Genomic DNA, 19,858 nt, shown 5'->3' with positions numbered 1-19,858 from the left:
AAGGCAATGCAATTCTTTACTCCATACTAATAATTTACAAATTTGTACATTAGTATCTACTGCCACATTTGATATAACCAAATGCAAAAAAAAAAAAAAAAATCAACATTATGAACACATAAAAATTGTATATTGCCTGGCATTTACTTAAAGTGCTAAGGCAGTATTCAAGGCACTTTGACTATCAAATACTTAGACTTAACAAAATACTAGAAAGCTAATGACCAAAACTAAAAAGACAAGAATCTCACTTTGAGGTTAACAATTATTAGTAAAAAGTCAGGGGGAAAGGTGTTTAAATAAGATAATTTTTTTTTTTTTAATGAGATGAAATGTGAAATTATGTGAGCACAGTAGTGGCAGCTTGAGGCCACACAAAACCATGGCACTCATGACTGAAACCTGAGAAGATCCTCTAGCAATAGGAAGTTTAATTCCTAATAAGCCAACAGGATTGCAAATCCTTTTTCAAATTACTTTCCAACAACCATACTGTTTATAGGCAGACAAGGAAAAGACAACCATTACCAAAATAAAGCATCCAAAACATTCAAAATAATCTGCAGCTGCTTCCAGACAAGATGCAAACACCAATTTATGCTCATTTATTACTGAAAAATGTCTATTTTGTACCACAATCTGAATGATTTTATGTAAGCTATAAAAGAAAGGATTGAAATCTAAGAAACAGATTTCACCTATGTACCCAAGGAACTGAAAACTCCCTTAATTTGAAAGTAATTTTTCCCATCATTCTGCAAGAATAAACCAAAGTCAGTGACAGATTTCCCTGGAGTATTCATGAACCGCAGGCCAGAATTATGGAATTATATTTTGCCTTGAACTTCACAAAGTCAGCATGAGCAACAGATTTTATCAAAGAAAGAATCCCTATCTACAATGTGTTCCCAGAAGCACCTTGCAGAAGTGTCTTGTGGATGCTGGAGAGGAAGAGGGGAATATAATAGCTCAGAGTAAGTCACGCTTATTTCTTGAGGGCCTAGCCTGCAAACCTAGCTTATAAGTGAACTCCAGCAGCAATCTGGGTTATAGGACAGAAAAGAACCTGAGCCCCAGGCAGGTGACCTTCCCTATACTTCCATCTCTGTATAAACCTGGAACAGAAACAACCTTAAAATTCCCCAATTTTCCATTTCATTTACAACCCTGTAATTTCATTAAATACTTCCGTAACCCATGGAAGTGCTTCAAAATCAAAACATTTCAAATACTTGCCTTTTAACAGAGCGGCCATACTTGCAACAAACAATTTTAAATACAACTGTAACTATCAACAAGAACTGCCACCATTCAGAGTATATTAAAAAAAGAGTCTTCTGCACTCTATATTTTTTTTATAGACTAAGGAAGGAATCATATTCTTTCTGGCAGCACAATAATAGCTGAAGCCAATTGAGTGCATTTATTCTATGATTTTTAATAAAATTTAACTTGTAAGGCATGAAAATAATCCAGCGCAAGAGAATGGATAGTAGAGTCCATAAAATTACATCAGACTCATCAGGATTATTTTCCTTTCATTTGGAAGCTATAGATCTGCATTCTTCAGAAGTGCTTGTGTATTAAAACTCATCTCCTATGGAACTGCAGCAAAGGCTTCTTGTCTGAAGATAGCCACTAGCCAAATGACCTCATAAATTCAGGATTTATGAAGTTTTAGTTCATTTTTATGGAGATAGCAAAAAGAATCCAATACAGATTTAATTGATTGTGTTTAGGATCCACCAACATTACTCTATATTGGATTAATATAACAAACAGTTCCTATGAATTACATAAAGCTATTTTTAATTTGGATAAAAATGCAGAGTTGACTATTTCCACATTACTAATGTCATTCTTCTCAGTCAGTCATCCTCATTTGTTCACACTATCCCTCATCATAAACCCCTATTTTAAAACAAAATACTCTCAATAGCTCTATTGACTCCTAAAACACCACCTCCTCTGCTGCTTTGCTTTTTTGAATTCTGAAAACAGCCTCTACCCACTCACATTTGACACGGTATCCTAATTTAGTCTGGCTGATAATCTCGGATCATTTAGTATTGCCCACTCCTTATCTACTGTACGCACTACCTTCCTTTCTGTGCTGTCCAATACATCACACTCAGATTTCTTTGAAGCTTTCAGGGTCCTCTATTCTTTCATTTCTATTTTGTCAAATTTCACCATCTCCACACTGAATTTCCACACCTCTTATATCATTTTTCTATTGCATAGTATCTCTTTCTTTTTGTTCTTAGAGTTAAGACAGCTAGAGGGAACACAGAGATAAAGTTTTACCCTCTTAAGTTTATTTCTTCTCTTTTGCTGCTCTTTCTTACTTCTACAGCTTCACATATACATATAATTTCTTCTTATTAAATGCCAATAACTAAACACCAAACATACTTCAATAGGATTTTTTTGGTTTAAGTCCACTGTTTATGGATCAGTATCCACTATGCTGTCAGCTGCATCCCTGCTCAGTTCCCAGCTGTCAGAAAAGTAGTACCTAAATCATCAAGAAATCCATTGTTGCAGTAAATAAAAACACAAACCCAAACAGTACTGCATTCCTGGAAGTCACCTGAGAGTGTTCTAGAGGAAATCTACAACTCATGCTCAGAAACTTCCTTTGGGAGACTCTGTAGGCATGTTATCTTTTACCCATCATGAATTACCTGTTTCAGGATGTCTGCTAAACATCCTGTGTTTACTCTGCATGCAGTTTACGGATTAGAACAAGAGCTAGTAACCAGACACTTGGGACCATATAAAACACAAAAAAAAATCTTCAACTCAGTTACAATCAGTTGAAAGACTATTTTCTGTTTTTAAACAGAATTGTTCCCACTTACAGTGATCCTTAACCTTCTAACATTATTCTGATTCAAGAAGAAACTCAAATGGAGTAATCTAGTATTGTCCTGAAATGTTACATTACACTTTAACACACACACACAAACAAAACAAAAACAACAACAACAAAAAAACACCCAAAAAAAAAGAAAAAAAAAAGAAAAAAAAAACGAATTAAAATATTAGAGCCAAAGGAAGGTCATAATTTCATGTATGATCTAAGCAAGCATTGCTGCTAAAAGAAGCCAAGCTATTCTTCCCCTTCTCCTTTTTCATTTGTTTCTAGGACTACATTCTCCTTGCGAATGCTTCTGCTGGAAAGCCATTTTCTCCAGTTCTTAGGCTCACACATGCAGCCAGCCCTTATGCTGCCATGGAATGACACTACAATAAAATGCTCTGTGCAGCTTTGTCTTTTTTGAATAATGCAATATACAAACCATCACTTCTGTACATGTTCTCACTTACTCTTAATGCCTAAAAAAGGAGAAACATTAGTTCAGCCAATTGTGCTCTGCACCTTGTTACAAGGTTCTACTCAAAATTAAATATTAATGGTGAACTTTTCTGCTTATTGATAAAAATTGATAATTAAATCCACTTTATTTGAAACCTTTCCAGAAAGTGTAAGAAATTCCTCATTACGTATTTTAATCTTTTAAACTTATATTCTGAATTTAATAGAAAACTTCTTATCAAGGAGTGTACAGTCTAGGTTTTGACAAGAAATCATTAATATTAATTATATTTTAAAATTATTATCTCCAAAGCAAGGAACCTTAGATGACTGGGTTGCCAGAAATATCTATTACAATATTAATAATTAAAAAAAAAAAATGTGAGGTTGATCTGAAAGATCTCTAAGTAGCTATTGCACAATCTTTGCAAAGATCTTAATTTTTTTATATAGCTGTTCAGATGAAAAATAAAGCTAAAATGAGAAAAGAATATTAAAAGCTGAGAATGTTACTTAGGAAATATATGATCTCAAGTTTCTATATGCAGTTGCTGCACATTTGAAAGGGACTACGCCTAACACTAGTATAGTAGTTATTCTAAATCATTATTGGGGGGGTGGGAATCATGTTTGGCCTTTCATTAAAACAAAAAGAACAAGCATATTGAAAAAAATGCTGTCTTTCTTATGAACATCTTTATTCATATACTCATGACATAAGACATCCAATTGAGCTGTGTGTATGCACACACACAGAGTACACAAATCAGGTAAGGTGCAAATGAGGCATGCATTCTTACAACATTATACAAATGGAACTGCAATGTATAGTGCTTCTGAAGTAAATTAAGTAATATTCTGTGAGCATGTAGGATATATATAAGGATATAGCAAAAAAAAACCTAAAGAGAACAGATAATATCTGTAATGGGAACACCAGCCTCTGGCCTATGAAATAGTAAAGTCCTTATAATGCACATCTGCCCTAGTCAGATTACAAGCAGGGGAAAAAAAAAACCAAACAACCCCCAAAAACCCCACTATATGGCCAGGTAGCTACCATCCTTAACATTAAAGAAAAGAAAAAGCCTTCTTCCAAGGCTAAGACAAGACTTTGTAAACTCAAGGGCTTTTTTTTCCATCATCATAATTAGTACCCTGAAAAGAAAAAAGAAAGAAAAAGAATGAAGATATTTATTTAGAACAACTGCAAATGACTCATTTAACCTGCATATCCACTAGGATAGATAACTTCTAGGCAGATAACTCTAAATGCTGTTTCCATGAGAACAGAGTCACATCATGATATTTTTAATGTCTTCTCTTAGGAAGTAATCTACATTTAAAATACGGAAACTAGCATTAGGAAACTAAACCAAAGTTAAACTTAGGTTCATACCCCAGTGGAACACTTTTACTCTATAATAAAATAAAGCCATTCTATAATAGTACCAAGAGGACAATATCCACATTATTACTAATTGTGCTACATTCATCAAATTCTGGAACAGTGCTTTACTCTTGCCAGTAAGAAGCAATATAAAAAAAGTATTCAAGTAATTACTTAAACCCTATTCTATCAAACAAGCTCCCAAAAACATTCTGACTATACAACTCAAACATCCAGCAAAGAACACCCACAGATGTTGAACTACACTACACTGAACCACAAGACCCAAAGGTCAAATCTGAAGTAAATCTTGCTGTGAATGGTAAAGCAATCCCAAATAACAATTAAATATAAAAGCTCCTTTAGAGAAAACAGTATTTTTACTACTCAGAAGTGGTACTTGATATAAAGGAGGTGTCCTGGTTTTGGCTGGGATAGAGTTAATTTTCTTCCTAGTAGCTGGTATAGTGCTGTGTTTTGGATTTAGGATGAGAAGAATGTTGATAACACACTGATGTTTTAGTTGTTGCTGAGTACTGCTTATGCTAGTCAAGGACTTTTCACCTTCCCATGCTCTGCCAGGTGCACAAGAAACTGGGAGGGGGCACAGCCAGAATAGTGGATCCAAACTGACCAAAGGGCTATTCCATACCATATGACGTCATGCTAAGTATATAAACTGGGGGGAGTTGGCCGGGGAGCAGCGATTGCTGCTCCGGAACTGTCTGGGTATTGGTCGGCGGGTGGTGAGCAATTGCATTGTGCATCACTTGCTTTGTATATTATTATTATTATTATTACATTGTTACTATTATCATTACTATTTTACTTTATTTCAATTATTAAACTGTTCTTATCTCAACCCAGGAGTGTTTCTCACTCTTACTCCTCCGATTCTCTCCCCCATCCCATCGGGGCAGGGGGAGTGAGCGAGCGGCTGCATGGTGCTTAGTTGCTGGCTGGGGCTAAACCACAACAGGAGGGAATAACAGTGATAGTCAATGCCCATCCCACTCCCTCCCAGGAATCAGTAGAAGGTTTTCAATTCACCAAAGACCACTTGGCTGCGGGTTTTGTAAGCCTGGTGTCTCCTGGGATATGTGGGGTTTTTTGTTTGGAACTGGAAGAGAGTAACCTTGTAACCATACCTGTCTGCTCCTGATGGTGTTAATCACAGGAATCTGTTTCATATTGCATAAACTAATATCCAACTACTTACCTATAAGTAAGAACCAAGAAGGAATTCTTCCACTGTAATAGGTGTACTTTTTATAGTATTGGCAGAACAGTGCCAGAAATCTGAAGAATAACTTTGTAAAACTATCATGAGTTCTGGTAGGTCAGATATCCAGATCAAATCTGGCATGTAGAAAGCCTATTCTGAATGCTATGGGCTAACCCTCAAAGTACAAAGAGATGACAGTACACCAAGAGCCTTCAAAAAACAAAACAAAACAAAAAAAAACCCAAACAAAAAAAAACCACAAGTGGGAAAGATGTTGAGGTGCTGTTAGCTTTGGAAGGGACAAGCAAATACAATGGGTCCATGAAAAGCAGCAATCCCCAACATGATCCCCAACTGAACCAGGAGACGTTTTATAACTAGGGCTTATCAAATGAGGGAAAACAAATCACATGTTAAGCAGACAGTTTGGGGGTAGGGGAATTCCCTGTATGAGCCAGTCTGGGATATTTTTTGGTTTTCTTTGCAAACAGGCATTTAAAGGCCGCCTTTTCAAAGCCCATTCCAATGCTGTCCTTTAGCAGCACATTCAATGCCAATGGCTTCTGATCAGAAGAAAATCCCTCTAGATATGGTTTTCTATCTTGTTAGCAGAGAACAAGTGCAGCAGTAACACATTTTGAAGCATACAGAAAAATGGACATGCGTTGTCTGCTGCTGCTACTGGGGGAACTCTGAATAACGGGTTGGTAAAAACGCCATTACTAAAGAACTGCTGCTAGTAGAAAGTTATGTGTGATCTTTTTGTCGAAACCAGTTGTATTTCTAATAGACACAAATAGGAAGAATTAAATGAGTAAATTAACAGCAGAAATATAATAGTACTATCTACAGGAACTGTAAGTGCTCCTTTATTCTTACCTTCTTCTGCCTCATCCTCCTGGGATGACACAGGCCCTCCTCCACTTGTTGGGCTGACCAATTCTTCCTCTCTTGCAGATTCTCTTTGTAGACTGACAACTTCATAAATTGCATCTCCAGCACTTGTGTGGCTTTTGCCTTCAGACTAAAACAAAATATGCATATGTATGAGGTCCCCACTGTTGATAAATACAGTTCTAATAGTATGCCAAAACCAAACCCAAACACATACAAACAAATCTCCTATCAAGGCTAAACAATAGTTTGAGCATGACTTCCTCAGATTTCTTTGCAATGGCATACATAGACTGGCAGTAACTGACAGCTCTGTTTCTCTTTAAGTTTTATAGGTAGAAAAGACAAATAGAACTGCATTATTTCCGAAGCTGCCTCTTAACAACCATTTTAAGTATTGTTCAGAATGATGATGAATAAAGCTTTCCAATTTAAACATAGCTATAATGAGATGAGGTCAAAGAGAAACCACAGCAAAAGAAAAGAGTAGAGAACAAACAGGGAAAATATTGGAGAAAATTACATCACAGGAACAGGAACTGAATGCCTTGGGGGGGAAATTAAATGGTAAGAGTTTTTAGGAGGTAAAGACAAGACTAATGAAGAAACAAAACCTCATGCTTTTTTAAAGCCGTAAATTGTGAAAAGATCCTTGTAGTGTTTTACTCATTTAAAAACCAGAAAAATTCATTTTTCTTCCAGAGAGTATAATTTGTATTATACTCCTTTCAATAGGGAAATGTATTAGCTGTAACTAGCCATAAAGTTTGTGTTTGTAGCTTAAGTTTTATTTATTTATTTATTACTTTCATATATGTGTGTGTGTCTGTGTATGCACATGTATAAATCATTAATATCTGTTAATCTAACAGTTAAATTAGCTTGGAAGTTTGAATATGGTATCTGTAACTATATTTATTTGAGGTCAGAATGTTTTCAGTGGAAAGCATTTTGTTCTGTAAAAGCAGTTTTTCTTCCAAATCTGTCTCTTTAGGAATTTGATAACTTTCAAGGCAAACTACCTCAAAAGTTGGGGGCAGGGTGAAGTTGTTCATTTTCTTTTTACTTCAAGCTGGAAAAGTTCAGAGTTTAATCTAAGCCTTCCATGATCAATGGACTTCCACATGAAAAGAAGTTAGTTAGCTAGCTATACATTATGCACTGGATACAAGGCTGCAAGTTTTAAAATAAAAGGACTATTAGTTTCTCCTCTCAGTTACAGTTCTGAACACAATTATTACTCAGTGACATGCAGTGATTAACATATTTGTAGAGGATTGTAGAACACTGCAAACTAATGATTGTATTAAATGAACCAGCCCAAAACGTTGTGCTATTTTGTTCTTTGTGCATCTTGCCTAATCAGTTAAAATAAGGTAATTTTTTGAACATATTAAAAACATCAAATTAACCATGAAAAAGAAAAAGAACACAATTTCAGTTAGAGACTATTCAATTTGTTTAAAAACCAAAATTATGATAAAGTTGGAAGAATCCATGACATCTTCGCTGGAGATGCACATGAACTGCTGACCAGCACTTGCAATTTCAACAAGCTGATGAAATTATGCAGATGGATAGCTTAAATAGGGACTGCTTGGACTGACACAATATAAACGATTTTATACTGAGAAAACTTTCCTATCGTATTTTAGATTAATCATTCAGATCTGCTTCCTTTAAAGCTGATACTCCCTGGAAGGAGTGGCTCCAATTATCAGCCAGTTTTGCTGACTGAACTTCTCATGAAGTTGGCTTAATGAACTTCGGGGTACAGGCATAAATACCCTGCATTTTGTAACATTTAGCAGGATGATATTAGAGCCATTATCCCCGTTTTATTCTCACAGAACACCATTATCAAGTAATTACAAAATACTTGGTTAAATCAATCAAGTATTGATGCCACTAATATTATTAACCATTGCTATCTATAGCTTTTATTTTTGTGGCAGTAAGGCATTAGGTACTGTCGTGGTTTAGCCCCAGCCAGCAACTAAGCACCACGCAGCCGCTCGCTCACTCCCCCTACCCCGATGGGATGGGGGAGAGAATCGGAGGAGTAAGAGTGAGAAACACTCCTGGGTTGAGATAAGAACAGTTTAATAATTGAAATAAAGTAAAATAGTAATGATAATAGTAACAGTATAATAATGATAATAATAATAATGATACACGAAGCAAGTGATGCACAATGCAATTGCTCACCACCCGCCGACCAATACCCAGACAGTTCCCGAGCAGCAATCGCTGCTCCCTGGCCACCCCCCCGCAGTTTATATACTGAGCATGACGTCATATGGTATGGAATAGCCCTTTGGTCAGTTTGGATCCACTATTCTGGCTGTGCCCCCTCCCAGTTTCTTGTGCGCCTGGCAGAGCATGGGAAGCTGAAAAAGTCCTTGACTAGCATAAGCAGTACTCAGCAACAACTAAAAACATCAGCATGTTATCAACATTCTTCTCCTACTAAATCCAAAACACAGCACTATGCCTGCTGCTAGGAAGAAAATTAACTCTATCCCAGCCGAAACCAGGACAGGTACTATGGATTTTGTTGTATGTTACAAGAATTACAAGTCTTCAGCTCCTTGCGCATGTTCTGGTTAACTGCAAGACCCAGCTCCATAAAATGCAAACAATTCGGTTATTTGATTTGTTTTTTTCTGAAGCATGAATTTGCTTTCTACAGGAATCCACCTTTACAAGGATCATGTTCTAACAATGAAAATGTGCATGAGTAACACAGATAGATAGATAGATAGATAGACAGAGCTATCCTAAATCAGACAGCAACCTGCATTTATGTCATTCCTCATATCTGACTGCACCTCACCACTCTCAGTTCAGACTATTAAATCTATCTGAATCCTTACTCAGAAGAGCTCTGATTTTTTTCTGCCAGTACGGGCAGGTCCCACTTACACCTTGCAGGAAAATGCCATTTCACTGCTTGCTTCCTTTTGGAACACCAGTAATGGATGCTTCCTTACTGGAATGGGCACCTTACTGAGACAGCCCAAGTCTATAAAGTTTCCTGCCAAAGACTCTGCATGCTAGAACTTGCAACTGGGCAGACTGCATGCATGAATTTCTCACCCACAGTCAAACACACTACATTTGCACAATGACCGATAGCATTATTGTCATGATTTTACATCAGCAGGAAATTACACCACAGGATTCGTTGTCTTACGCAGAGAAGCCATCTATCTTTGGAGCTGAGGCTTTTGATATTAATCCATTGTTATGTTCCCTAGAATCTGCCTAAGCTCAACTGCTTTCCCCAAAAGTTCACAAATGGTGACAATGACACCTGCAAAGTTATTTTCCAAGGAGTAAATGTGCCCTGAGGTACAGCATCTTTCAGAGGTATCTGCAGGAACAGCTATTACAATACAAACTGTCCAACTAGTAATTGGCTAAATAAAGACTTGCTACAGGTCAACCAGAGCGATCCTGTCATCCATAATCAGGACTTAATCTTGCAGAAAGATTACAAAGATTAGAAGCATTCCTTTCCCAAAAATCTGCAGAACAGCTCCTCAGAATTTAACAGCAGGGAGAAACGAATGTGTTTCTTCAGGGAGAGGAGGCAAGTGTATCTTGTCACATTATAAGTGGTGAGAAAGAAAGAAAGCATCCATATTACTCAATTAAAAATGGTACAGTTGTGACTTAAAAGGAAAGTTTAACAGATTATAGAGAAGTATCAAACAGCTGAGAATCTAATATTTTCATATGTATTATCTACATTGTAAATGTAAAGAAGTTCTCAACGTTTGCATATAACAGTTGGTTTCCTCAGATTTTCTAAAATTCTAAGTTGCTATGCTAATCTCTAGAAGAAATACAGAAACAGCATCACAATGGATTTATTTACTCACTAAGTGTTAAACACAGCTGCACTTTTGCCATGTAATATCAACATAGCTTGTTTTTTCAGACCTATTACTGTACCCCACAGGAAGATGACAATTCAAATATTCACAGTAGGCTCAGCAAAATTAAATCACTGCTCTTTCATTAGTCAAAGATGATGGACCACTATTCCAGTTCAAATCATACAGTTAGCTTCTGCTGTTCACTTTTTGAACCAATACCACAACATAAGTCTTTGGAGAAAACAGGTCAACAGTCGCTGCACGAGGATGCAGTTGTGCATCATCCTACAATGATAATGGGCAGACATACATACTTTACGTACCTCACCCAATGCCAAAAATCAAAGAGACTTTAGCATTCTATTCAATAGGTAACTATTCAACAAACATTACCAGATGAGATAGATATATCATTTCTCAGTGCTTGAGGAAGAAATAAATGCACATTAATCACACAAGCACAGGACTGGGAAAGCTAACACAGAGGGAATACACAACTATGCATTAAGCTTCATCTTAACCACTCCCTCCCCTCTGTAGAATCGGGCAGTGTTTGTACAACTTGACTTAAAAGCCAAATTCCAAGGGACTGACAAACTGAAATACGTCAGAGAAGAGTTTGCTAAAAGTGGTTATTTCTTTACTGTTATTTGAACAGTTCACAGGGTTACAATCATCAGCAAGAAATCACATGAACAATGCTAATTTAGTAAATCATTGAAACAATAATGCCCTTAGCCTCACATTTCAAAAAGCCCTGGGGCAGTGAAGGACAAGAATTTATACCCTCATCAGCAACCACAAGGGTGAAAACATGGCAACTTCTCCATGCAGCAGAACTTACTTTTCCAGATAATCTCCTTCCAAACTTCTCTCTTTTTGAAAACATGGAGAAATCTACCTTCTCAGATACTTTGAAAAATCAGTAGTAATAGCCTGACTCTTAAACTTCTGCATTAGATTCCTTTGCCCTTAATTGATTATATTCTTACAGCCACCTGCCTTCACATTTTGAACCTCAGTAGCCAGGATTTCCCTTTGATATATATTAGTTGATTTTTCAGTGAACAATTAAAGAGTCATTTTCAAGTTTTACCAGTCAAACGGACTTGCTTTAGATGTCTGCATACAGGTCAGATGGTATGAAATTATAGAGAATTCAATACATAGGTTCAAAATTGTTTAGGCCCACAAAGCCAATGACTTATGACTCATTGTAATTCAGTTTACAAAGGCATTGAATATTTATATATGCTACTTCATCATTGCTTATTTAAGCATCTCAGCAATATCTAGAAACAAACAAAAAAAAAAGAAACAAACTACTGAAGTGCAGGTGCCATGCTAACTTTTATAAAGGCCAAATTAAGACAGACAAAAGAAACGCTCCCAGCATCAACTTTTCTTCAAAAAACAAACATGCAATACCTGTTTTAGCTTCATATAAAAAGTTTCTGTGAAGGTTTTTCTGCTGAAGTACCAGAAGCGTTCATTGGCAGGATACACACGCACAACGGTCTCCAACAAAAAACGGACTGGCTCTACTACTTCAGTAACAACCATATCCACTGCCACAGTCATGAATACACGCTTATCTAAAACACAAAAATACATTACATATGGAAAAGTTAGTCAAAGTTCAAATTTCTCAAAACAGTAAATGACAGAAGTAAACTGTTGTTCAAATTAAAACCCCTTCCTATCTAATTACTGATTCTATTGCACCCATTTTATTTATCTGAGTTCTAAGTACCCTACATGCCTGCTGCACAGAATAAGAGTATGCATTAAACAGTGTACCAAGTAACTTTGGTAACTTTTTAAAACAAAGACGATATGTCTTTGTTTTAAAGACAGAAGCAAAACATCATGCAAAGAAAACAGCATTAAGATCCATGATCTCTGTCAGACAAAGGGAACGTGCACAGGATAAGTTCGCATTTTACAGTGTAAACTTACTGCTGAGGGAATATACGTATGTATAGCTAATCAGTGTCAAGGATCTCCTACAGCACTGTTTGTCCTAAATCCTCTCGTAACACTAAGAAGCACTTCAGATAAGTTTTTATGTCCGTGCTCATACTCTGTCAGTTACAAGGACTCAAAATATTTTACCTTTCCCTATCCCACTCTGGGTCAGACAGTCCTCAGAGCAGCAAAACGTATTTTTAAAGCAAAGCATGGATCAGTAATCTTAATCTGTAATAGCTCTATCTTCCTGATACTGAAGCATAACTCCAACCTTTTCAAGTACAGAAGAATGAAGGATCAGCTGACCAGAGGATGAGACTGAAATAGTCCAAGTGTATCTTGCAGGTTTACAGTGCAAGAAAAGATTTGCTGCTTCTGGAAGCATTCACCACAGAGAGAGGTAGTAACCATCATACTGTATCACAACTGATATCTTCCTTGCAGGAAGCACAGATTTTTAAGATAAATACTTAGAATCAGGTATTACAGGTCCCTAGGTTCCCTTGTCTTATCAGACCAAAAAGGCAAGTGGGTATTAAAAAAACCAACCAACCAAACAAACAAACAAAAAAACCACACCACAAAACCAGACCATACTACACACACAAAGTCATCTCATAAAATGGTCGCTGTAACAAGCTGGACAGCAAGAGTTTTGCCTATATGCTACTAGGAATACTGTGGTTTGAAAATCCAGCAGCAGTAACAAGTGACACTGGCTGTATATACTTGGGTATGCATTTAAGCAACTGATATAAGCTCTGCCATGGGATAGGAAACAAACTCCAGATTTGCATTCAAACCTTTTACATTGCATCAGAGATCATCAATTCTAGCAATAAGAAACTGTGCTATATAATCAAGCACTTCAGTGCATCACTTCCAGATGCCCCAAGATGAAGGGAATGTAATGCTATTTATAATCAACTCACCCCAAAACTAAAAGAAAGAGAATAGCAATGCCTACAATTTATACTGCTTTGCTGAGTACAGGTGGAAAACAACTTCTGCATGCTTAGGACCAAAATGTCCTGATAACCAGGGAACAGGCATATAAGCTCCAAACACTAATTTAACGTCTCCTAATCAGCAACACACAGCTCTATGAACAATTATTCACATTTCTATGTTGCATATGTTTATCCAGAAAAGTTTCTAGCCATGGACTCTTGGAATATAATGGTGTATGTACTCAGACATATGCACACTGATTCCCAGGAGAAAATACATACACCAAACCCATGTCAGGTAAAACAAATTTACAAGTTAGATTAAATTACCTTTAGGAGTTTCCTCATTAAGTACTAGAAACATTGGTGCATTAGGATTCCACATTCCAGTAATTACATAAGCCTTCCCATCAGAACTCTTTCCCATGGATTCCTAAAATTAAAAATGTCCAGAATTCTATTAAAGTCATGGTTTGAGATCAAAGACATTAAGCATGGTGAGGGGAAATAGTTCTAGGAACTTCACAGTAAGATTGTGTTCGCTCTAGACAACACAATCTAAATAAAGAATATGGAATAATGGATTGAGAAAGGTTCTAGGGAAATGGAAGAGAAAGAAGAAACATTAGAAGAGGAGAAACATATAAGAAGCTAAAGACAAGATAGTTTATCAATGTATTTTTTTAATGCTTATTATAAGCATGAAAGCATGGTGGGATGTCTGCCACTCTACTTTCTGAGCAGCTGAGAAGGTTGTTAGGAGAGGATGAGTTACAAGAGATTTCATAAAATTAACCTAGCCCCACAGTATACACAGAAATGATCGGGGGGGTGGGGGGGAGGGCAGCGGGGAACCAACACACAAAACAAACCTACCACACCTTAACAGCGTAAGCCCTTACCAACTCCAACCCAAAGGTTAGTCTGATTTTTCCCAAGCCATAATTACACCTCTGCCAGGTTTCTCCCTGACATGCTCAGGCATGGACTTGTGTTTGTAAGCATGCCGATGGACTGGAAGTCCGGTCCATAGGAACTTTATATTTAAAGAGCCAAATTTCAGGACAATATGCAAATAATGTCACAACAGCCACACATGAAGTTTAATACTAACAGCAATGCCTCTGTATCTGGTTGAAATAATCTTATGCTACACATCTGTTACTTCTACAAATATTTCTTACAGACCTGCTAGGAATAATCACAGTACATGACCTGCACATATGAGCTATTAGTAGTATGAGGCAAGTGCATGCTTCCTGAAGTTTTCTAGGACACTTCCTATGGATCCAACAGTCCTATATGGTAGCCTCTTTATAGATGAAAGGAGATTTGACATTCCTACTCTGCAATCCAATTTGTGGTAGAGCAGTAATGTCTGAGTTCTCCAGATTTAAACAGGGAGAAATGGGGTTGAAAGGAAAACACATGCACAAAATTTACATGTATATGCTATAGCCAAGAAATGAACTAATAAGCCATTACATCCAGCGGTTAAATATACCTGGAATGCAAATGTAAATAGAATTACAGGTGGAGTAAAGACAGGAATTCAAATATAAAGTCCACAGAGTAAAAAGGTGTTATATAAATTTATAGACGCCAATTCATTTTCATTACACTCCATAACTCACTATAATTTCTTCAATTTTCTAATCAAATAATAAAAATGGAAAATTGGAACTAATCTCAGCAAATAGAACCAGAAAAAATGAGCTACTAGATACAAACAGGCAAATAAGAGAGTCTGACAACAGAACTAAATGCTGATAGCTTGAATCATCAAGATGAGTAAAGAAATGGACTAGGCAAAACTGGGATAACTGTACAGCCACAAAAGTCTGACTGGTTTAACACAAGCACTTCTTGACTTGAAAGTGGCTGTATTCTTATCCACAGAATAAAAGGAAATTGATACTCTCACAGAAAGTATCATATTATTTTGTAGTTGTCTTAGAACGAGCTCATAAGAAATGAAGATTGTAGAAGACAAGTGAATACTTGAAACTCTGAGCAAGAATTTAAATTCAAATGAAGCAAATAAAGGCAAAGTTTTCAGCACCTTGGAAAAATAAGACCACTCCCCTGACACTCAATTATAAAAACAATTATTTGCTCTACATTTTTAGGCAATGTGCTTAACACAATACAGAAAGCTTAGTTATTTGTTAACAACCAGCTGTTGTCACCAAACAGATGAGAGGTTTGTTTTGTTAGGTTTTGTTTGTTTTTTAAATCACCTCTACCTTACTAAACAGGTTACTAGAGCTAAGTATTACCATGTCTAGTAAATGCATGTCACTGTTCTTCACATTTCGTCCAGGGCTTAGTAGCATCCCAAAGCATCTGTGAAGTTTATTTAAAAAGAAAAAAGAAGAAAAAATATTAGCTTTTCAAAATACTAAGGTATTTTCTTGAACATAATGGCACAGCCACCTACTGCTTCTAATTTAAAGAAAACCTTTCTTAGTAATTTTTGTTAGTGTTATGGCAACGCTCATGAAGCATCACAATATATATTATAGAAATGACAATGAAATTATTTTCCAGAATGAAGATGACAGAAATTAGTGTCTGACCTGTGAACAATCAATTATTCTTAAAGACAACTTCAAATATTGAGCTTAAAGATACCAACAATTCCTATACATTAGTGATGGAGATTGGCAAGAAGAAATTCACTCTCCCCAGTCCACTTTAAAAATTGTTTTCATACAATCATATGAAAAGTTACAAATTCACACATTCTGTCACCAACAATGTCACTGTTGTAAAACATGATGTAGTATCATAGGCCCTTAAAAAACCTAATTTGCTCAATTTTTAGACTTTCATTCTTTATTTTTTAAAACTGAACTTCTATATTATACAGGGCCTTGAATTCCAGAATTCCAGTCCAGTTGCTTAACAAGAAAATGTTCTTGATATTTTTAAGAGTAAAAAAAATAAAAGTTCCAAAACGTTCTTAAAACACTGAGAATTTTGGACTTCCTGAATATTGAAGGCACTACTCAAAAGAGGACCAACTTGAATCAGGTTGCCCAGGGCCTTGTCAAGTCAAGTTCTGAGCATCTCTGAGAACAGAGAGCGAATGATATCTTTTGGCAACCTGTTCCAACGCTCAACTCCCTTTGTATCGACAACAACTGGCCTCGCTCAACAATTTCCTAGGAAGTAACTTGTGTCCATTGACTCTAATCCTACCACTCTGCACTTCCAAGAAGAGTCTGGCTCCATCTCCTCCACACCCTCCCACCAGGTATTTGAATGCACCAGGAAGAGCCCCCCATTCCCACCTTCTCCAAGTCTGAACAAAAGCAGTTCTGTCATCTGGGTAACCCACTTATCCAAATGAAAATTTAGATATTCAAGCAAACGTAAATTATAAGAGATATATTTGAACATTCATAGGTTAGCAATGAAGACAGAATAGTTTCACAGCTTTCAGGCAAGCACACTGTATAATGAACAAAGATATAATAGCAACTATCATTTCAATAATTATATTAAGTGTAAAAATCTTAAGATATGCAATTACTACACCACCTAGCAAGTTTGTCCCTATTATGTTTGGGTATATGATTTTCATCTTCCACTTTACTACACTTAAACAGTAACTTACATCCACAACTGTATTTTTCCTTCTCCATACTCTTTCACTACTAGAATCTTAAAAATCAAACTGGTAAATAAAACAGTAGACAATTTTGATTTATCTATATGGCATAAGGCAGCGCCGTGTAAAGCAACCAACATAGCTAGGATGCTAGGACTTGTATTTAACCACACAAGCAGGCTTCTCTCTGAGACTAATTAGACCAGGCAGAATGTTACAGTAGACTGACTTACTACTTTTTGTTCCCGAGGTAGAAATAACTCTGAGAGGGTTATAATTTATAATAGCAGAGGGCTCACTAGCTTCTGGTACACCTGCTAAAGAAAACTGTAAGGCTAAGATTCAGAGGCAGGCAAAATATCTGTGCTTTTCAAAGACAACAGCTCACAGATTCTAGCTCTTGCTGTGCTTCTCTCAGATGTACACAAGTTCAGATGTGTGCCAGCCAAAATTTTTGGGAAGTATGCTTCCAAAAGAGTGGGAGTCAGGAACAAGTAACCCCGGTCTCTCACAGAAGCAGATACTTATGATGGCTGGCAGCATCCTGCTACTAGAAGAGTCATGGCTTCTCTTTCCACTAAGTTCAAAGGGCAAAACAAGTTCAAATGATTTCAGGACCCTCACTTGCAGAGGAGCTAGATTTTATGCAAATAGTTGTCAACACGTTCAGCCTCCAATTTGAGGAGGCTGAACCACATAGCCAGGATTCAAAATGACCTTCACAGACTGTGGACCTCCGTCTTGCCACGTCCGACATGTTGGGTTTTCTGCACTTATAGCTGGCTACCAAGTGGCTATGTGCAGGAGCACTACTCTGTTTAAATTCAACTAGTTTCTAGACCTGCAAAAGAAGAACTGAAATTATTCTTCACTAATGTATATTTCCATTTATAATTTACATTTACAAATGCTACCCACGGATAAGGCCTATGGTATTAAGTTAACATGGAAACATGATCTTTAAGAATCTCCAGTACTACTGAGCAACAAACCAATATTCTGTGTATCAGTTTTAAGGACACCAGTCTTTAACCTAAGCTATACCTAGATAACTTGGTATTAACTATCCTGTACGACTGGTAGCATATTATACTAAACACCACTGTATTGAGAACAGAGTCAGTCCTCAGAACAATTTCTCAGAACAAAAGGCACAGAACTCTTCAGAAAAACTTTCCTAAAGCCCACAATCATTAACCAGAAATTTCTGCATGAATCCTGTAAACAGCTGAGACTTGGTATCGCACATTGTGGGACTGAACCTATGTAGTGCCACACATGACTCAAACCTAGGAGACGGGAATGAACATAATTTCTTTACCTGCTTTGACCTAGATAAAAACAGGCAAAACCCAGGTCAAACTGGCCCTTTCTACCTTTGTGGCCTAAGTAACTCAACTGAGAGTAACCTACTCAACCTAACGCAGCCATAGGCCCTACCTGAACACCAGGAGGTGGCGAGTTTCTCTGAGCTACTCTTCTGAGACCATGAAGAGAGATTCTTGAACTCATTAGACCAGAGACCAAATTTCTTTAGCAGCAACATTTTTTTGCATTATAATTTCCACTTAGAAATACTTTTTGAAGAGACATTAAATTGCTTAGAAGCTCACTGTCTGATGTAACCTGAATCAATCTTTTATACCGGTTTTGAATTTTAATATTATGCAGTATAAGTACATAAAATGACTAACAAACCTGTGTATGTCATGTCAATTAAATAACTTCTTTTATTGGCAAAGCTTATGGTGATAAAAATAACATCCTAAGTAACATCAAAATAAAAGCTTATTTCCAAGGAAGGTAGCTTTACTTTGGAGGGGGCAGGAAACAACAGTCAAATGCTACTCAGAAACACTGAAAACAGTTCATCACTCATTAACTGAATTCTGAAGCAAAAATTATTTAAATTAAAAATACATTGAAAATATGAATTTCTTTTTAAAGCCAATGAGTAGCAAAAGCACGATTTTACAACCAACAGAATGATAAGAATATCTGCTGTACATTACTTGTCTAAAATTTTAATTTCATTTTTTAAAGAAGAGCTTGAAAGCAAGTGAAGAAATCAATCTTAGGTTCTGGGAGGGTTGTGGGGCTTTTTTCTTGATTCTCCTGTTATCTTGAATTCACTGTTCACTAAAATTGAATTCTCCTATTGTTACTCTTTTGACAAGATTGCCATCTGGTGGCGTTTGCTGTTTTTAAAAATTGAGCTATTGAGAAGGAATTTCCTAATTTAAATTATACAATACCTACTACTATTGTAGTAACAAGAGTTAATGCGTTAATGAACACTTTAACTAACTGTTATTCTTCACATGCATGGTCCACTTCTTGTGCAAATGCTTTGCACAAAAGGTCAGATTATTCTGTCCAAAAAGGATCCATCTCATGTAATTTGCAGGAAGTACAACATGAGTCATCAACCATTCCCGAGCTCTTCACCATCGCTTCAAGATAAACATTAGAATCATGTTATAACACAACTACAAAAGAATCCTCCACCAAAAGATTCCTTCTTCTAACCAGCAGGTTGAGTCCAAACTTGTAGTGTTCCAGTACATTGATCTAACAGATTAATCTGCTCCAAGGTTTAACATAGC

General features: G+C 36.6%; 1 protein-coding gene across 15 annotated transcripts in view; it reads right to left on the bottom strand.

The window, feature by feature from the left end:
* RABGAP1L (RAB GTPase activating protein 1 like) overlaps nt 1-19,858 on the bottom strand; it is a 281,517-nt gene that overhangs the window by 210,981 nt on the left and 50,678 nt on the right. For all 15 annotated transcript variants that reach the window (XM_075710779.1, XM_075710789.1, XM_075710776.1 and 12 more), the window contains 4 exons: nt 15,916-15,982; nt 13,967-14,069; nt 12,144-12,310; nt 6,817-6,961 (listed from right to left, as the gene is read on the bottom strand). In XM_075710779.1, the coding sequence (XP_075566894.1) occupies nt 6,817-6,961; nt 12,144-12,310; nt 13,967-14,069; nt 15,916-15,982 (482 nt within the window). The remainder of the gene's footprint in view (nt 1-6,816; nt 6,962-12,143; nt 12,311-13,966; nt 14,070-15,915; nt 15,983-19,858) is intronic.

Source organism: Pelecanus crispus, chromosome 5 (assembly GCF_030463565.1).
Source record: "Pelecanus crispus isolate bPelCri1 chromosome 5, bPelCri1.pri, whole genome shotgun sequence".
NCBI lineage: Eukaryota > Metazoa > Chordata > Aves > Pelecaniformes > Pelecanidae > Pelecanus > Pelecanus crispus.
The sequence above is the reverse complement of the archived record's forward strand: the minus strand, read 5'-3'. Positions and strand labels throughout refer to the sequence as shown.